At 40.3% G+C, this 20,243-nt stretch overlaps 1 protein-coding gene and 1 long non-coding RNA gene across 6 annotated transcripts in view; one reads left to right on the top strand and one right to left on the bottom strand.

Annotated features, from left to right (window-relative positions):
- Positions 1 to 20,243, bottom strand: part of MRTFB (myocardin related transcription factor B) — a 66,439-nt gene that overhangs the window by 6,208 nt on the left and 39,988 nt on the right. For 3 of the 5 annotated variants that reach the window (XM_027885477.1, XM_027885481.1, XM_027885479.1), the window contains 11 exons: positions 18,423 to 18,488; positions 17,095 to 17,150; positions 16,478 to 16,553; positions 15,331 to 15,492; positions 14,580 to 14,764; positions 9,671 to 9,811; positions 7,979 to 8,226; positions 6,333 to 6,489; positions 3,427 to 4,446; positions 2,479 to 2,634; positions 74 to 232 (listed from right to left, as the gene is read on the bottom strand). In XM_027885477.1, the coding sequence (XP_027741278.1) occupies positions 74 to 232; positions 2,479 to 2,634; positions 3,427 to 4,446; positions 6,333 to 6,489; positions 7,979 to 8,226; positions 9,671 to 9,811; positions 14,580 to 14,764; positions 15,331 to 15,492; positions 16,478 to 16,553; positions 17,095 to 17,150; positions 18,423 to 18,488 (2,426 nt within the window). The remainder of the gene's footprint in view (positions 1 to 73; positions 233 to 2,478; positions 2,635 to 3,426; positions 4,447 to 6,332; positions 6,490 to 7,978; positions 8,227 to 9,670; positions 9,812 to 14,579; positions 14,765 to 15,330; positions 15,493 to 16,477; positions 16,554 to 17,094; positions 17,151 to 18,422; positions 18,489 to 20,243) is intronic. The other 2 variants (XM_027885478.1, XM_027885480.1) reach the window with 2 other exon arrangements.
- Positions 1 to 20,243, top strand: part of LOC114058284 — a 33,849-nt gene that overhangs the window by 12,601 nt on the left and 1,005 nt on the right. The window lies entirely within an intron of this gene.

Raw genomic sequence — 20,243 nt, 5'->3', positions numbered from 1 at the left:
CTTCCTTGAGTGAACTGCAGTATATACAGTCACATGTTATATCAGAATAAGAACACTGTCAGGCTGACCTTACCTTACTGGGAGTAGCAGGTCCATTCTGCACAGGGGGGACCTGATTACCACCAGTGTGAATGTTAGAGTTGGATGGTTTATTAATAAAAGATTGTGACGGTGTTGTAACTGGTGCAGTCTGATAGGAAAACACTGCATTTGATGTGGTAGGTGGGAAAACCTGTAAAGGATTAACAGATCAGTTTTAGATTGTGGGTTTTAAAAAAAAAAAATTAGTAACATTGGGTAAATAACATTAATGAAACCTTTTTCTTCTGAAGCACTTGCTTGCTTAAATTCCCTGTTAAGTGAATGTTATTTATACTGATTTTCCCCTCCAGTGGAGTAATTTATAAGTCCAGAACAACTGGTCTTTGAAAGAAGCTCTGTGCTGTGACACACTTTCATTCACTGATAACTAGAAATATTTTCCTCCGGTTTCCCAGAAGCACGAGGAAAGGGTAATATAATTTTTCCAAAATAGATTCCAAAGACTATGGAACACTTCAATAGCATATCCATGACTTCCCCACCTAGTGGACAGTCACTAACATGAACTTATTTCTGGCCTGATACAGACTGGTACATGTATCCACACCTGTCCTGTGCTGCCACTTTTAGGACAGAACAATTGGTTTGTGCCACCTTTCAGCTATGGGTATCTGTGAGCACTGAAGCAGAGGCAAAAGATATAAATGATGGCCATGGGTATCAACTATAAATCTGGTTACTGGTGTTAACAGACTTTTCATTTTGTCAACTCATAGTCCATACACTCATTAGAAATGATTCCAAGCAGCATCCTGCTTCTCATACTTTTGAGTTAAAGGGAGATGAAGAGCAGCTTTTATGTTCTGATGTAAAAAGCAGTGCTGTTCTGCTGCCTGGTCTGCTGTAAAGCAGGGCAGGACACATGGGAGAAAACCAGCCAGGACAGGCAGGATGTGCAGCTCCAGCATGGTCTGGTCAGAGGCAACTCTGCTGGGAACTCTGTGCTCTTCATGACAACTGATCTGAAAGGGGGAAGATCAGAGGGCACAACTCTGGGTTATGTCCTGCAGACATTTCAAGGCACTTCCAGGCAACAAAGGAAGCAGGTTGCTAGTCTCTGGCACGAGCCTCGGGATGACTGGAAAATTTCTGTACGGGACCTGTTGAATTAACAAGGTAAGATCAGTCTCTCACCAAATCCCAGAGAATCCCTGACACCTGCTTTTTGGACAGAGGTTAGTTTTGACAGCTGTAGGATAACCTCACTGCCCATGAAATTAAACAGATTGAACAAGCTGTCTGAATGCCCTTTGATGCCCACTGAGTGGTGTTCCCTTTGTTAGCCAGCTCTCTAGAGAATGGCAAGGCACAACCATTCCTCTTCTAAGATCAATTCTTATCTGGAACTAGAGCCCGAGCAGAAGCAGATTCGGTGACACTGCACAGCTCCAATCCCCAAATCACATGGGGTTCATGATGCAAACTGAAATATAAACTCGGAAGGCTGAGATATTCTGTAACAGTTGCACACCACACTGTAGCAATTACCCTCTTCATCCTGAATTTCAGTTATTCCTCCAGGCAGAGTGAAAATCCTCCTTGTCCTAAGTACTATGAGTCCTATAATCAATAGCACTGATAAGAAAACAATGAAGGTCCAAATCTAATCTCCAAGTTCCTAATCACAGAGTCAGCCTGGAAGAGGCTCAGAGGAGGAGAAAACCTTTTCTTTGGCAATGACTGGTGCTGAGGGGTTGCTATCAATTACCACATGAACATGACTGGATTGGTACTCACAACTCTACATCCAATGCTGATGAACATCTGTTGGAAAGGGACATTACAGAGCTGATTGTTTTGGGTAGAGAGGAAGAGGAGGATCTCTCTCTGAATTCCCTGCATTCCTCAGGAAGAGGTATAGTGGAGTTCTGGCTCACTGGAATTGCCATCCTCAGTATCTGAGTCCATACTTTTTCATAAGTAAGGAGGAATCAACAAGGAAAGTAAGAAAACCAAAAGGAATTTCTATAAAATAATAAATCTCTGAAGCCACAGGTAAAAGCTTTCTCTGGAGAACTGCCTGTACGACTCTTCCATTTTGAGCCAGTGGCAAATAAGAGGAACTGAATGGAATACCTGGTACTCCACTGGTGCCAGGCACGAGGAAGGACACAGTAAAGAGTCATGCCCTGAGAGTGCCATTAGGACAAAAAGTCTTTAGACTTACGTATTTATTTGCAACTGAAAAATAAAGTCCTACAAAAATTTTTGGAAAGGGAGGTTAAAAGCCCATTGTACCCCACACACAAACGTGGTACAGGTGTTAGGTGACTTGCTCATTTATATAACACAGAGGACACATAAAAGATTCTAAAAGCACTGCCTGGGATTAGATTACAGAACTATTTATCTTAATGTTTATTGCCATGCACAAACCTTTCTGACTTGCTGGGTCTGAGCGAGTGCGTGCTGCGTGCTGGGGCTTTGGTTTGACTGTGCAGTGTGCATCTGAGGAGCTGTCTGGACCAGGCCAGAGGAAGAAATAGGAGCAGGAATTTGTGATGGGGTCTGTATTCCAGCTTGTGATTGAGCCTAAAGGACGAAGATAAAATATTTGCATTATTTGTATCTCACAGTGAGTTACATCATGTAAAAACCCATGGCACAGATTATGCAGAATAGCAATAGCCTGTGTTCTGGGGAGGATGAGCCTGAACTGTGCACAGGAAACAAAATTGTTACTGTTTGGTGCTGGCGAGTTCCCAGCTAAAAGGTGATGTTTATTTTGCCAAGAGAGTTTAAGAAAGATAAAGACAAACTGGAGAGTCCAGTGGATAGCAGTGAAAATAACAAGGGACAGAGAGGGCATAAATCAGTAAGAAAGGACTAGAAGAACTGGGTTTGAGTAGCCAGATGACAAAAGTACTGATGCAAGAAAAAGGTTGTTTTTAAGAAGGTCACAGTAATTTTTAATGGCCAGTGGAAGGCAAGAAGTGTGTCTAGCCTCACGAAAGACAAATTTAGCTGGTAGTGGAAAACTTTCTGGAGGAACAGTAAAGTAAAACACCAGAACAAGCTGCTTAATGTTCTTAAAGAATTTACCAGGATTTTAGCACAATTCAGATGGAGATCTGGGTGTGTAGATCTTGCACTGTGGACTGTGGGGCCCATCCCCCATACTTCCATCCCTAGTAAGGATTGCTGAATACGACGGTGCACATGCTGCATCAGGGCTCAGCCCACAGCACATCAGCCACTTCTCTCAAGCAGAGAGGCTAGGCCTGATTTTAAAGTTAATCATACAAGCACCACATTTACCTCCTTACACTAAATTAAAAGGTAGTGCCATGTAGTTTACGTGATGAAAAATAGAAACCCCCTTACCTGCAACTTGATATTTCCAACTGGTAGCTGCACTGCAGTGGCAGAATTCGGTCCCTGGATAGACAGTGGAAGGAGCAGCTGTGCAGTTCCTTGGGTAGTTAATAAAGCTTGAGGTTGGGCAACAACTGCAGTTTGAGGCTGCCTCTGTGGATTAACATAAAATTGAGAAATGGCATTCTGAGGTTCAGCTTTGGCCACGGCTATCTCCTGCTTGATAACAACTGCCTTTTTGGCAACTGGATTCTGGCCAGTAGTGTACACTGCCTGTCCTAAGGAATGGCTGGCCACAGGTACGGATGGAGCGGTACTCGAGCAGTCAGCAGGAGCAGTTTCATCTTTGATAGCAGCACTGAACTGCTTCTGTTCCAACGCAGCTGAGTTCCCAGAAGGCTGAGATTGTTGCTGTTGTCCCCGTTTTTCAACCTCAAGTTGCATTTTCAATACTTCCACAAGTTTCTGCTCTTGTTCCAGTTTCCTTTTGAGCTCTTCAATCTGCTTCTCCTTCTCTTGGAGCTTGCGGTCCTTCTCTGCCACGTCCAGCTCTATGGCTGAGATGCTGCTGCGGCTCTGGGTGTCATCGCTCGCGTTTGCTCTCAGGGGGGACGTGCTCAAGAACTGCGACGGCGACATCATGGTCATCATTTCCGTGAAAGTATCTGCCATGCTCGTGTCATCCGTGCTTAGACTCGACTGTTCTGAGGGAGAGGGGGATATAGGCAAAGGAGAGCTGATGTTTTCAGTGTTCACTACTTTGCTGCCAGCTCCAGTAGATGTTTTTTCTGGAGGGAAGCTGGATATGGGATTAGCCGCTGGTTTATTTAGTGTTGCGACAGGAAATGCCACAGTCACTTCCCCAGTGTTACCTGTGGCCCCAGCAGAAGTGGTTACTGTCACAGAGGTACTTGTAGCGACCCCGTTGTTGTTAAGATCTTGGTAGGTTTTCAGACGCTCAATGAGATCTGTTTTTGTTCCAGACACTGGTAATCCCCTCAATTTCAACTCCATTTTAAGCTCTGCTACCTGCAATAAAGCATGATAATAAAAGAGATTTAAACTTGCTGATATATATTCTACTTTATTACATCTTAATAAGAAAAATCATTTTTTGCCAGTTATTCCACCTCTGGGTTCTGGCAGCATGCATGATCCATGACCACATTTCCATGACCTGCTACCTACTTCACTCTTTAGGTGGCCAAAGTCTTAGTAGTGTTCCATTGTACAAAGATCAGCAGCAAACTTATGATAAATATTCAAAATGGAAAAAATGCACAAAAAGCTTCAGTTCTGAGCTAAAAACTTGAGGAGCAAACCTGTAGATGATGGCAGCAGTGCTGCTGATAAAAGCACTGATAAAAACGCTGAACCCCTTTGTTCCACCATCAGACACACAGATCTGTTTCTAAGAAACTTTATCAGGTCAGTTGGATGACTCAATAGACCCATCAAACACAAAAGGCTCTCCTGCTAATTAGCAACCAACCAGTTACAGCTTATGTGCCATCTGGGTTTCTTTTACAAACAGAGACAGTATAAGGAGTCAAAATTAATTACTGATAGAAAAATGTTCTCAGTTTTCCAATAAGCTTTTAGAAGAAGTAAAGTGCAAATGTGTTGAGTGTAAATTAATTATGTGCTTCAAAATATCAATTAAAAAAGAACAGTCACAATGACTGGCTTCTGTTTATGATGAACATACACCGCAGCGAACTGCAGAGTTGGGCTCTCTGTGTGTCAGAGCTACCTCTAGTAGAATAAAAGACAGCGACCTCAGGAATGTTTCAGTCCTTAGCCAGTCTAGAAATTAAGCTGGAGGTCCTTGTGATTTGGAAATGATGAAAAGTCACAGCAATACACTTTACATCTCTAAAAAAAATAGCAATTTTCTGTTAAATAACTCGACCTAACGATGACTATCAGCTGTTTCCCCCAGTCTGCTCCAAGTTTTCTATTTTCCAACAATCCATTTCTGAACTCTCAATCAGAACTGATTCAGCTTATTCCGTGGTAAAACCACCTCCACATGATCTTCCAAAACTTCCTTTTCTTACCCCTCAAATCTAAAGCAATCCTCACTCCACCCCTCCCAAAGCCAGCCCTCGGTAGAGGCCGGGAGGAAGGAATGAACTGCCCACTAGATGTCCCTACCCCGCCGCTCAGGCTCGGCATGTCCCTGCTCTGCGAAGAGCTCAGTCTCAAACCCCCACAGGCTCCTTGGGTTCACTTTCATCGTGCCCCTCACAGTATGATTTCCTGTTCATGTATTTCTGAAGGAACAGAATCCTATGCAGTGCCTTCACAGTGCAGTTTAACAGTTTACACAGTGATTTATAAAGCCATGAAACTTCTACAAAATCTGCCGTTTATTTTCAGATGATGTCTTGAACCCTGGTAAAAAGATCTCTTACTTTCTATTCTCTTTTACTGGTGTTGTTTCTGTGTTGGCTTTATAGCAGTGACCTGAACATGTTTTTATTAGGGCAATTTTAATTTATACTGCTTAACCAAACCTCTGCATTGATACACTGCAATTGTCACGAGGAAACTGCTGCTCCAGAGTTGAAATCTGCCTGGGCTAAAACATCACATGAAGTGAATCTTGTAGTTTTATCCAAGGGATCAAAATGAGGTACCTATACAATGTGTCTGAAATTCTTCCTCTTCTAATTCTTTGGGAAAGAAATGCCATTTCTAGAACCTATGCATGTGAGGAAGCCAAATCAAAACAAAGGTTTAAGATCAGAAGAGTTGTGTATGAAAAACCTGACACTCTTATTCTAAACAGTCAGGAGGAAAGGACAGTTTGCATTGGTAACAACAACTGGGCTTATTCTTGACAAGCCACAGTTTGCAGCTCATGAGCTGCAGTAATGCACAGGAACGGACAGAGCCCTCTGATCCTTCACCTTCAGGTCATCCAGGCTGGCAGGCAGAGGTCCAGGTTTCCTGCTGGGCACGCTGCTGTTCTGCCTGGGGGAGCTGGCAGCTGATGTTGGGGTGCTGTTGTTGTTCAGAGTGTTCAATGGCGTGTTCCCGTTGTTACTCTGTTTGTCATTCAGTGGCCTTCAGGTAATAAGAAAAAGAGGGGCAATAATGTCAATGCTAATGACATTGTTTTCAACCAAGAAATTCTCAATCGAATGTCTATCAAGCAAATGAACAAATTAACTTTTTACAAATACATATTTAACATAAGACATTACCATTAAATGTAAGACAAAACAGACAAGAAAACATAACAGAGAGTGGTATGTTGATATGTTATTTTCTGTGCAGTTAACTGTACTAATTTATGCTTCGTAGTTTTCACTGTTGTCATGGTATCCCCAAAGGATACTATGGACTGCAAACTCAAGTTATACAAATTAATCATCAGCTAGGGCAATTACTTAGTTTTTTAACCCCCCAATATTGAACTCTGTGTATCTACCCTACATACATGTCCAACGCTCACACACAGTAAGGCAGTTTACTTGGAAGAGGATGCATTTTTACCAGCTGTACTCAAAGAAGAATCTCATACAAGGATCTCAAAGTAGTGGTAAAAAAATTAAAAATGCCATCATTTACACTGGGTACCGTAAGTCAGCTCTTTTATTTGGTTCAGCTGATTTCTGCAGAAATGTTTCTGAAATGTCAGTAAATGGAACATAAGAAGCGTGGGTAAGCAGGCAGAAACACCACTAGGCCAAATGTTAGGATACATGGTTATTATAAATACAACCACAGATGGCAGCTTTAACTTTTCTAGCCTCACTTGCTGAGGAAAAATAACTGAGTGAAAACTCATTTAAAAAACAGTTGAAAGTCATTTAATTTGGGGTTGTGTGACTGTGGCATGTTACACTTTAGCATTTCTAGGAAGTGACTGGTCTTAGATGATGAGAATGAAACAGCTTCTCATTCTGCCATGGAGTGCTGGCAACTCTTTAAACATTTATTTTTCTGACTGCTTCTGCCTATAAATCAGCAAGTGTACTTCTCACTGTTAAGTGCTAAAGATCAACACTGATGAGGAATCACATAAGCATTAGAGATGAGGCTATAAACAATATACAGACCTTACCTCATTTAAAATGACTGTTACGTCTTACTGTAAACTGCAAGAATGTGTTTTGTGAAACTGATGTAAAAAGAGAATAAAACCACAATAATAGTATGTGTCATTGTAAAAGACACTGTCTGTAACCTCTTCTGCTCTGCCTACCTACGACATATTCGAGTGAAAAAGGTGTCAAAACTTCTGAGTTTCAAATATTCATCTAGTCAGAAAAAATGCACCTGACAGGTAAGAGGTTCTGTTTCTATGAAACACAAAAAAACCTAGGACTACTTCAAGGCTTATCAGACTTCAGGAATATTTTAACAAGAGAACCACCTCATCACCTTGTTAAATGAGGCAAATAATACCCCCAGGGGTGCACAATGCCATTTCAGTTTTCTTGGTTCCAACGATCTCAACAATTGCAAACCACATTTCCTTGTAAAGCACTAAGCCTATAAGTGATGTAAATGTCTTTTCTGTAAAGGACACAAACAATGCTTCACATACTTCAGCGGTGCAGGCAGAATTGTCTGGTAGTTGTAGTGTTGTTGCTGTTGGCTCAGGATCTGCAGCTGCAAAAACAGTTGCTGCTGTTGTAGCAGGCGAGCATAGTTGGAGTCCATCTGTGGCTCATTTTTCTCACCTTTCTGATCAGGTGGAATATACTGATGATACTTCAATTTTTTCACCCTTGGCTTGGGTTCTTTACATTTCTTGCTCCGATGTTTATCATTTGGGTTCTTTGGGTGGCTTTGCTGTTTATGGGTGGAAAAGATTGAAAGAGCTGTAACAGATGTCATTTAAAGCAGTTATGCCTGGTGCAGAGCTAAGGCACACTGAGCACATGCACTGCCGAGAGCTGCTGAACACAACAACCCCTGCAAACCCCCCCAGAGAACCATCTCCCATCCTGGAAGGTGAATGTACTCCAGCTGGCTGACACCCTGCACAGGAAGGGCTCACAAGACACAGCTGGTGACTGCTTTTTAAGAGAGAGCACAAATAAAGGTAAGGGATTCTCCTAGTCATGACCTGTCACTGCAAAGAGGCATTGCTCTTGAACAGGGAGTTCAAAGCCATTTAGCACTTGTGCAAGTGAAAGCCAGGATCCCAAAGCCCATCTGTAAACATGTCAGGCACTTAGAGGAGGTCTCCATTAAAAGTCCTATAAACTACAGGATTACTCTTATGAAACTTTCAGCAATATCTTTATTAGCAATACCTGCTCAAATGGAAAATTCTCTTCCTTTATGGGCTCTTCCAAATTAGAGTGACAAATGGAAGGCAGTTACCAAGTCATACAGAAGGTATCAAAGCAGAAATGCTGGGTTGATCCATGCACATTTATTACACACATAGCCTGTTCTGGGGGATATCTGAATTTGTCATTAGGGTCCTGCATTAATTAAGCTGCTATGAGTCCAGTGACTTCAAAGGATAAAGCCACATTTATACTAGAACTTAATACCACAAATTTACACTAGAAATGCTAGAGGTCATCCTGGTAAATTAACTGAGCTCATTTGAGGTAGTTAGTAGAAGTCTATATGCATATATTCATTACATAGCTGAAGACAGCAAAGTTACTGAAACATTATAGACCTCTTCTACCACAATCCCTCTCTCAGTGTATTTGAAATGGTTTTCTGTGCTGCTGGCCAGGTCAGTGCAGAAGGAGAATTGAGTATGTTCTTCAGATATTAAAAGAGAAGGATACAGTAACTTCTCTCATGCCTTCTGCTCATACATTAAATCAGCTCAGAAAATAGTTTTGGAAAAGGGGCAATGCTTTTCACCAGTTTGGTTACAGGTAGACTGTGAATGCAAAATCCTATTAAATGACTCTCCATACAGAACCAGGTTAGAAGAGATTCATTTCACCACAGAAAGTCGGTATTGTCCTTATTTCTTAAAAATTGCTTCCATAAGTGATGTACTGCATAATTCTGCATGCAAACTTCTGTCAGCTGTACTGTAGGGACCTCTTGGAGTAATGAGCTGGTCCCTGCAAGTGTTACTTGACCTTAGCACACAAAAGCTTTGAGTCACCAACCCCGTGTGTCCCCTGACCGCTGGCAGAAGTTAATTGTTAGCTACAGGCACTCTAACCTTTCCCGTGGACTTTTCCATAAAACATAGCACTGGAAAAGGACAGAGAGAAGGAATATTGTCCTCAGATGCCAAGGGCACAGTACCCACCTTCACTAAGGTTGGCCCAGGCTTTGCTGCAGAGACAGTGCTTGTAGTCAGGGTGGTGGCAGCAGTGGAACGTGTGACGTGCTGTTCAATTGTTGAGGGAGTTTTGAGAAATTCAGGAACTGGAGAGGTTAAAGGTGGATACTAGTATTAAAAAAATATAAGGAAAAAGAGAAACATTAAAAACATCCACCACCTGAGTAACTGAAAAAAAAGGTGAAAAGGTTAAGACAATTTACTATCATGTCAAAGCCACAAAATATTTTTAGAAGGAATGGTGAAAACATAACTCTTTCATGTGCATGCCTACAAGTGTTCTATAAAGCACATTCTGGCACACAACATAGCAAATAAACCAGTTTCTTACCTTGACTACTTAGTTTGCTAAGGAAACACTCCTTCATCACTATAAATTTGAGGCTTTCAGTATTTTCTGTCTATGAAGTCAGAACCCACCTCTGACTGCATTTCTTCTGTACCTGAGTGCCAGCACAAGTGTAAGATACTGTGCAGGTACAGTCCAGGAGTTTGTTCCCTTGATGTTACAAACATCATGTCTGTAATTTCTTCTATAAACTTGCTATAATTTCATATAGGCTTAGGCCTTTATTATTATTCTTTTCCTGACACCCCTACACCTACCAGAAAAGTCCCCAGAGTTTTCCTACACAAAAATCAAACTTTGAGCAGCTTAAATTTGTCGTATCAATTTTTATTGTCCTGAAATTGTTTTCTGATTTAAAACTTTAAAATTTCCTTCTGTGGTAAATATCCCTCTGATGGGATCCAGACTCTGTACATAAACAGATCTCAGCCCTTGTGATCCTAGACATATGAAGGAATTTGCATTCTTTTCTCACAAGGACATTTTTCACTCTCTGCTCATCCTTACCTGTTACATGTAACTCTGTAACACTTTTCTTAGGCTTTCCTGGATATGAGCAGCTGGGAATGTACAGGATATTCCATGTAGGGGCTCCCTGGATCCTTACAGTGGCATTAACACTTCACTGGAATCATCTCTTCTGACACAGCTGTGATTTTAAGGGAGGTCCCCAGCAGCCCCCAGTCACTGCCAAACACTGCCCCAGAGTGCTGTGCCCAGTTCCCTCTGCAGGCAGCAGTGCCCAGGATTCCACAGTTTTGTCATGGGAAGGAAAGGCTTTGCTCCTTCTATTGCAATTCCATTTCTCTCCTAAGAGCCAGATCAGCCAGCTCTTTCTGCATAATAACAACCCAACTGTGTGCTGACTATGCTTCCTACTTTTGTTAGGTGACCCATTCTTACGTCAAGGTTGTTAATGGTAACATGAAATCAGAATGTCCCCAAATCAACTCCCATAGACACCATTACCAATTTCCTTTCAACCCCAAAATTCCCTCTTTGTGTCTCATTTCTGGTAATCTTTTATTAAAAAGCTGTTTCTTTTTCCTGTATATTCCTTTCACTAAATATCCTTTTTCTTCCAAATTAATTCTAAAACTTGCTCTCTAATTAAGTCCAACAGGCACTTCTCCCCAGTTCATTTTTCCCATACCCTACTATTCTTCCATGAGATTGTACCACAAAGGACTGCAGGATTTAATATGCCCAGTCACTGAACACTGTACACATGCCTGTCCTGGGGCTGTGTCAGTCTGAGAGGGGGGCTAAAGATACAAATGTCTCTATTTTTATTTCCAAGTTTCAAAGTGTTTGCTCTGGAAATGTCTGATACCTACACGGGGTCTGTTATTTGCTGGAATTGCCAGGGGATGTTAGAGGGACTTAACCTCTGAAAAGGGTTCTGGATGCTTTATTCCAGCAGACTGCTCTGCTGTTGCTATCGAGTTTAAAAGGCATATTCTAGTTAGAGCAGAAGTTAAAAAAGCACTTAGTTTGTCTTTGAATCAAAGTGTCCTGTACCATATTACCACAAAGCACAGAGGAATTCCAGAGACCTCGAGATTTTCTATTTCTTCAGTTTTCTTTTCATGAAGTCCCAACTAAAAGGCATTTTAAATGTTTGTTACTTTGGCTTATCCATTACATAATCTTTAATTATTCATCATTCTGATCCTTCTTGAAGCCAAACGAATAACTTGACTTCAAACATATTTAGCTACTTTTTATAAGCTATGAAAACAAATCCATGATGGCAGCACAACAAAACTCTTAAAATTGAAAAAGTTAGTAAATTAGAAAACCCCAATCAAATAAAACTTTGGTTTTATTTACTTAAAACCACCCACCAACAAGAAAACAAATCACCTCTTTAATTCCCTTTGTGTGAAAATCGTGGTGTTTAACATTCTCCTCCTGCCAAAGTAAATTACTTTTCCTTACTTAGTTGTTATCCTGACCTACAAAGGATTAATGGCTACAAAAAACACAAAGCTTTTTACAGACTTTCCAATTTTACCTGCCAGTGTCAGATGAGGTAATGAACCATGCATATAATTTACTTTACATGTCTTTAAATTCAAAAAACTGAATTTAACAGGTCTTGACTTCTTAACTTGATTACTTCATAAACTAACAATTATTTCATCTGAATAGATCCCTCTTTTCAGGTGATATGATTTGTGCACCTTTTGTGCCGGATGCAAACGAGCGTCTAGCAGGTCAACAAACCATAGTGACTGTGTTAAGAAAACAGTCATTACATTCAGTGCCATCAAGCAAAATACTTCAGCTGTTCTGAAGAGAACTGTTTAATGTCTTGTGGATTGTGAGCACCACAATTTGATCTGTTTAGAGTGTGTTTAAAATGCCTAATCCTTACCAGATGCAAATACAGAGGGTTCAAGCAAGTTTTAGGTCACCAGTCAACAAGAGCTGAAGTTCTCAAAGTTCTGTTACATCCTCTGAGGTCTGGAAATGCGCAGAGGAGGAGGCCTTGCAAAGAACTCTGGCTACACTTCACTGCTTTCAAAACATTCTTTTTTTATTTTTATTGTAATAAAATTTAAAATTTATCAGAGGAAATTAAAAGAATAAAGGAGCAATTCCCAGGCACATCTCCTGTAGAGACCTGCTGTGCTGTTGTTCTTTATTTCACAAGGAACAACAAGGTAAGCATCTGTTTTATTCTGCAAAAGAGCAACTGCTTGTGTTGCTCTTCTCACAGAAGTGGCTCTAATACCTTATGAAATCCGTAAGGAAAGGATTGAAGTTCTATCTGAAGTGCTTTTTCAATCACATTCAAGTGCTCTGTTACTTTGTTTCTGTAATCACATATCTCCTATGCTTCCTACTTGAAAAGCTTTTGGCCTTTATTACTTCAAGTATTTTTATTTAACTCTCCATTAGGAACCTAACTCGTTACTTAGGGATCTAATTTCATGTGGTTTGTTTTCAATTTATTCAACACAAATTATATTCTCTCACCATGAAACCCAACTAAAATGGAAGTGCCATACTTTGTGTCCAGCGCTGCTTTTGAACATGAACTTTGCAATGGTTTTTCTGTCTACTGTGATAATAAGAAAACCAAGGAGAGCAATTTCAGACCCTGAACTACTCATCTGCCAAGTGTCCATGGTCATCAGGACAACGTGGTCTTCAGAGTCCCAAGCACACAAAGCTGAGTGCAATATTATTACACTGCCATAATTTGTAAGTCACTTCATGTATATATAATGCTTCGATGAAAAACCAAGGCTTTCTACTAAATAATTTACTGAAGTATAAACTTGAATAGTGTGGTAAAATGCATCAATCTGAAGCATAAATGATTTCTCTGTGGTAATACAGCTGCTTTTGGTGATGTGCATCAGGAAAATGGGCTGACTGGGGGAAACGGGAGCTCAGGGTCAGGCCTTGCCCAGCTGCAGCAATCAACTAAAGGCAAAGCCTCTCCTCTTAACTGCTCCTACTGAGTTTAAAATTACTGGCTGAACTATGACACAGACCATCACCAATAATCTATTTAACTAAACATAGCAACCTTTAAATAAACAGGGATCTCTCATTAATGAATAAACTTAGTGATTAACTCCAAGGTGAAGATGAACACCTGGGAAGCAAGCACTGTCAAGATACTCTAGAAAGCATCCAGGTAACTATGCTTGTGCATGTAAACCTGTGCTTTCAGTAGCTCACAGAAGATAAAAGAAATAATTTATAGCACCTGATGTTTCCTACATCACTGTTTTTACAAATTATTTTACATCAGCATTTTTATAATGTGTTTAAAGATAGGGCAGGTGACGTTACTATCCATTTAAAATCACAAAAATTAAACTGTTCTAAGAAGAGCTCTCTTTCACTTTTTTTGTGGAAACAGTTGTTTTCATTCAAATCCATTGCTCTTTAAACCTTCACACAATTAACTCTACTATAAAGACAACATTTTATCTGCCATGACACAGTTATTTTCCTTTCTTTGTAAGTAACTTGAAAAATACTAAAAACCTCATAGAACTATCAACATAAACGTCATTTTCATGTCTTAAATAAAAAATTCCTTAGGCACTATTTTAAAACTATAGGAAAGAATATTTAAATTCTGTGGGAAACCTTTTTTATGGACTTTTCTGAAGATAATGGAACTGACGTCAACTGTTGTTTCAGCTCAGTTTAATTCTAATGAGTTCAAGACCTTGCTGAGAATGAAGACAGACATTAAGTAATCAATAACAGCTGGAGTAAACCATGGCCACGACCTTTCAAACAACTTCTGGGAAAGCTGCAGATCTTCTATGGGTCATAATGAATTTCAGGGAATTTATGGCTTCACTACAGTCTATGGGAATTTCATCACTGCCAACAGCTAAGCCAGGGCTCCAGTCTGAGCGCTCCCAAACAGCAAAGGGAGTCCCAGGCCCCTCTGCAGCAGCAGATGGATTCAGTCCATGAGAAACTCTGCCCCATTTCTGCAGCTCCAGATCAAACCCACGCTGTGAAGATTTAAACATTTAAAAGCTGTACCTGTGTGGATGTAGCAGCATTCGGGGTTACAGGTGATGGTGAGTCACTGGTTTTTGGCTCACCAGGGGAAGCTGCTGAGCCCTGGGATTCTTGGCTGGCCGGCTGATCTGGTGATAAAGCATCACTGCTGTCTTCATCAAATGAAAAATCATCCAAAGCTTGAGGATAATTCTCTTGTCCAACTGCTAGAATGTTTACAAAGAAACAAACAAAACACATTTTTTTTTTCAGTTGTACAAATTAAATTTAGACATTCATAGCAGAATCAGCCAATTGCTGGAAAATGATCAGTTTTCAGCAGCCTAAACATATGGTGCCTACGTAATTATTGTGGTTTGAATGCAATGACAGCCATATTAAATCACATTCAAGGAATGGATAAACCCAAGTGCGTAGCAGAAGTGGTTTTAGTAAGAGATTAAAAGGTGTGTCCAGCACAAGTGGGGTGCACACAGACACCTCCAACACACTGAGCAATGGCCACAGCTCTTCCATTATTTTGTACTAAATCAGTTCTTTTCCAAGACAGTACTATACGCCAGCTATAAAAATATATATATAACTTACAAGTTTCCAATAAAAATAGAATTACTTTATTAAATGATGACAGTTTAGGACTCAGAAGCTGAAAGGATAAATAGTAATAAACTTAGCATATGTTTCCTTCTAGTGAACTTTACCCTCAGGAGGTAAATTATTATTTTACAATGCCATGGGGATAAGGAACAGCAGCTGTGGGATTTCTACTTGCCTATAATAGCTTCTTTAACACTGGAGTCTACAGGAAGGATATTTTTTTCTACCAGTTCCATCGGGCCAGGTCTCTGAGCAATCTTCTCATTGAGATCATCTGCCAGCCGAGCTCTCTTGAGTTTCATCTGCGTGGCCTGCAGAGAGGGCTCTGCCACGGTCTCTGAGGGGACACACACAGTTCAACATCCTCCTCCAGCTCCTCCCTGTCTTGCCTTTGCAACAACCATGCCACTTTCATCAAAGGCAGCCCATTAGTATTCTGAAAATTCTCAGATTAGTAAGCAAACGTAAGATTATGTGAGTAGGTGTTGTGTATCCCCATGATTGTGTTTTTCTAGAAATGTAATCTCTTTTTAACCACAGTAAAACCTTTGGTAAACGTCTGTATAATGTCCAACAACAAAGCAGAGAATATAAAATAACACATGCCAGTTTTAATCTGGAACATTTGCTGCTCTAATGGTTTACCAGTGTGAGTTGTGGTAAAATTTAATTAATCCACTGATTTTTGGATTCTCTCTTCACAAATTTCTTAAAAAGTTTACCTTTAAAAGTAGCTTCTAGCACAAATCTGAGTCTTCAAAACTACTTTTCAGTTAAATTATGGAGATTGTCGATGTGAATGTGATCTATCAATGTGGAAGCTCCTACCAGGATTTAATATTCAAAGGCATGTTTGGGAAAATAATGGCTATTAAATTCACTTGGCTTATGGTTATTTGGTAATCTCTACTTGGCAAGGTTATGGGGAAACACAGTAATGCAGCCCGTTCATAAAGAGACTTGTTTGCAATGACCCGAGCAACAGGGAAGGTAACACAGCAGGGGAACAGTCATTTATTAAAGCTCCTCTAGGTTTTATATTATTATATTCATATTCTAAAGGTTTTACAAAGGGGAAGTACAAGACTGTCAGGTCATTTTAGGGCGTGAGTGAGAATTGAAGCAATAGAAGCACTCCATACACGGTATAATTACCATTACAGAATATGACCAATGTGCAATAGCAAACAAATGCACTGTAGAAGCAGAGGAACAGAGCAGCTACAGCTTCAGAAATGCCTCCCCTTGCAGTGTCACTCAGTCAGACAGGTGAGGCACTGAGGCCCCTGGGCAGCACTCAGGGGGTGCCGAGCTGGCCGTACCTTCCAGGATGTGCATCCTGACCAGCTCCGAGCGGTCCGGCCGGCTGCGGATCTTGTGCTTCAGGAAATTCTCCGTCTGACAAGAGAGGGGGAAATGGCATTAACTGCTGTTTACTAGAAAATCAAAGAGTTTGATAAATCCTGTATCTGCAGTCAACGAACTGTGCTCTTTCATGCAGATGGGTGGGCACCACTGCCAGAATATGGGGTTCATTTTGCTTTTTTGTTTTCTATCAGTTAAGCAGTGCTAAGGAATTTCTATCTTCCTGAAACAAGTTGGGAATGTTGCTGATTTGATCCCATACCACCATATAATCACAATAGTCTAGATTTGCTACAGAAATACTACACAAGCATAATTTACCCAAGTATCCCATCCTTAACAGGGGGGAGCATTACATTGTGACCATAAGTTTATCCCCCACCTTGATCTGTGAAGGCTTAGGAAAGTTCCTCTCAGATTTGACACCCATATTTTATTTTAATGAATTGTTTCAAGAGAAAAGCACGTTATTCCTGTAGTGCTAATTTTCCATGTACTTAAGAGAATTTAGTACCACACACAACTGACTATCCATTTCCAGATGTTAATCACAAGCTGACACAAAGTGGTTTACCCTGGCTCGCTCCAGGCTCTTGATCTGCTCATGGAATGCAGCTGGACTTTTCAAAGCTGTGAAGGGAGAGTAGAAGTTAAAATTGGCAGCAGTGATCTCAGAGTCGTGTTTGCATCTGACCAGCCTTACATTGGTTCATACTTGTTGGGTTCACCTGTATTTAGCAGAGATGAGCAAAACTCCTACAGAGAATACAGGTATTACCATATAACAGTTAACTTTGTCACTATGTGTTTGTTTACCAAAACAATTCCACAGTAGAAATTTTATTAGGTAAGGTTTAGAATGCCAAAATACTGTTCCATAAATACTGTATTTACTGTCTGACCATACCTCACATTTGCTGTTATTAGAGAGAACTGGACTTAGGAACTATTGGTGCTGATGTAAAAAAAATATAGAGACCTTAAATGTTCAGATTAGAAAACAGAATGATGGTCAGCTGCTAAATAGCCTAAAAGAGTGAAAAACACTATCCAGCAGAAAGAGCATAAACTGTAGAGTGCTTCACCTCAACTGAATTGTTGAAGGGTGAAACAGCAGCGGGCACAGTCCAGCTGAGTTGCCACACTTTTGGCAGGGGAGAACCTTTAACACTCTCTGGCAGTTTAGAAGTTTTTTCCCCAGGTTCCACTCAAAAGCAAACACACTGTTCTGTTCCTGAAGGTAATCAGCACGACAGACCTGGGGCTGAAGATGCTTTAGCAAAGCAGTCTCAGGTCTCCTGCACACCCAGAAACCCTCCAGAACAGACTTTGCTGTAAGACACTGTGCTTTCAAGCTACAGTTCACCAGCACACTGGGCTATTTTTAATCACTTGCCATAATTGTGGTATATTGCAATGGCTGGGGTTTTTGTTTGCTTTTGATCAAATCACTTTTCACAGCTGAATCTCTTGACAATTTTGACCTATTATCTTGTGCCCAGTCTCATTCCACACTATCCACTTGCAGATTCTCGATGTTTTCTGTGCACCCCTCATTTGTTTGGCAGCCCTTGCCATCCTACTCTTTAAAGCTGGCTTTGCTACTAATGTCCACTCAATTACATAATTCAGTTTATTTAGTAAATTAGTCATAATTATTTAAATAGAGAAAATAAAAGGAGAATCAGACTATGTCTCCAAATCCTGGAGTGTTCATTACAGTGGCTGAAACACGAGGTAACGTGATGAATTGACTGCATGCTCATGGAGGTTACCAAAAGGGTTCCCCAAGTCTTTTCAAATGCTGATGTTATTTTTAATGACTCTTATCTTCATTATTTTATATATTCAGTTCAGAATTCCTACAGCATTGAAATACAAATGAAATAACACAAGGCTTACGTGGCATGATGCCCTGGTCCACCAGCTGTTCTCGTGTCCGTCTCTGTTGCAGCCTCAGCTGAAGAACTGACAAAAGAAAACATTGATTCCCATGTGAGCACAGGAAGTGCAAAACCCCACGTAGTTCAACTTGAGAAATGTCTTTGCTCTGTCTATTCAGAGTCGACAGTCACCTCTACGAGCTGCTGTTAACACAGCTCAGAGCAGTGAGTGCCAATCCACACCTGCAGCAGAGTTTGCTGCTCTGTGGTCACATCTCAGAGGGGCTGCATTTCACACACACATCCACTGCTCCTGTCAGCTGGGCCTTGTAAGGGATATTAAGAATACATCAAGAAAATAGTGAGGTAAGAAGAGTTTATACCATAAATTACAACCCATAATGATTACAGAGCCTTTTACATGTCCTAAAGCAATTTTATGTGACCTCACTGCTGAAACACAAATCACCTTTCCAGAGCACTGCAGAAGAAAAGCTGTCTGTGTTTGGTTGATGGCTTTTTCTTAAGGATTTTCTTTTGTAATATAAATGCTGATTGTACATTTAAATAAACCTTGCTGAAACACAAGAAACTGAAGAGAAGCCAGATTTTATCTGGCTTCTTTAAAAACACCAATAAAAGTGAAACAATCAGAAACAGACCTTATCCTCTCTCTGAACATCAGAAAATGCTGTTTTCCAGACTGAGATGTGTGTTATCATAATTATTTCAAGGACAAAATAAATCCAACACTGTCAAACGTGGAAAAACTGTTTATAAAGTTTCAGAGGTAACTTCTTGTGTTTCATTACATTTAATAAAATACAGTTTCTCATTGTTACTGTGTGAGTAACCAGTGTGACACACATTACACACTACATGGGGAACCACAAAACCTGGGGGAGGATACAGACATAAAGGCCTTGTACTTTCAAAGATTATGTTTTTTTTGTAAATTTTCCCAAGGAAAAGAAATAATAAGGAAAAAAAATAGTTGTTTCTTTCCTCTACTGTTCCCTTCCCCTTGTGTCTGTATCAATTTACTGTAGTGCTTCATCCTCTCTTTGGCACATACAGCTATGGCCCCAGTTTCATCTTCTGAACAAGGGATGGTCAAGAGAAAACCTACATTAAAGATGTAATATTTACATTCTTAAATTCAGACTTCATAACTTATTATGGATGTTTGATTCTGGTATGCTGTTCCCATTGTATTTCACGAGAAAGCAAAACAAGCTAACGCATTGTCCAAAACATCAAAATGAATGTAATTTCTGAAAAATTAAGCTAAGGACAAAGTTCATTGTTTCCAGAATTTAAAAGGAACCAGCTTATTTCCTGTTCTGCAGCACAGGAAGGATATTCCTCTGGCTGAGGCATTAAGACCGGGAATAGCAAGTCCTGAAAACAAGGACATTATTTTCTTATGTCACACAAACATTGAGAGTTTAATACAAACATCTTAGAGCTGTGGGCACAGCAGATCTGTTCAGACTTTACAGCATTGTTACACAAGAATTACAAAGGACAGAGATGAGAGAATGCAAAAATAACAACACTAAAATGTAAATTGATGAAAACTCATTCCAAAGGTACCGAGTCCCTCTGGAAACTTGAAAATACCTGCTTTAAGTAGGGCATTAAGTATTACATTCCAAGTAATTACAATTACATTCCAAGTACATGACTGTAAAAAGGTACCTGAAGAATTATTTTATAATAGCTCATTTTTGTGTTCCTTAAGTTCCTGTGTCTCCAGGTAAGCCGGGAACTCTTCCCAAGGTGTCCCTCACTGGCAGGTGCAGATTGTGCTACTGGGGACTGGCAGTGCCTCAGGGCT

This window comes from Empidonax traillii, unplaced genomic scaffold (genome assembly GCF_003031625.1).
Source record: "Empidonax traillii isolate 1590-97213 ecotype Southwest subspecies unplaced genomic scaffold, ASM303162v1 scaffold166:size2381449, whole genome shotgun sequence".
Taxonomy (NCBI): domain Eukaryota; kingdom Metazoa; phylum Chordata; class Aves; order Passeriformes; family Tyrannidae; genus Empidonax; species Empidonax traillii.
This window is presented reverse-complemented; position numbering and strand designations above follow the sequence as displayed.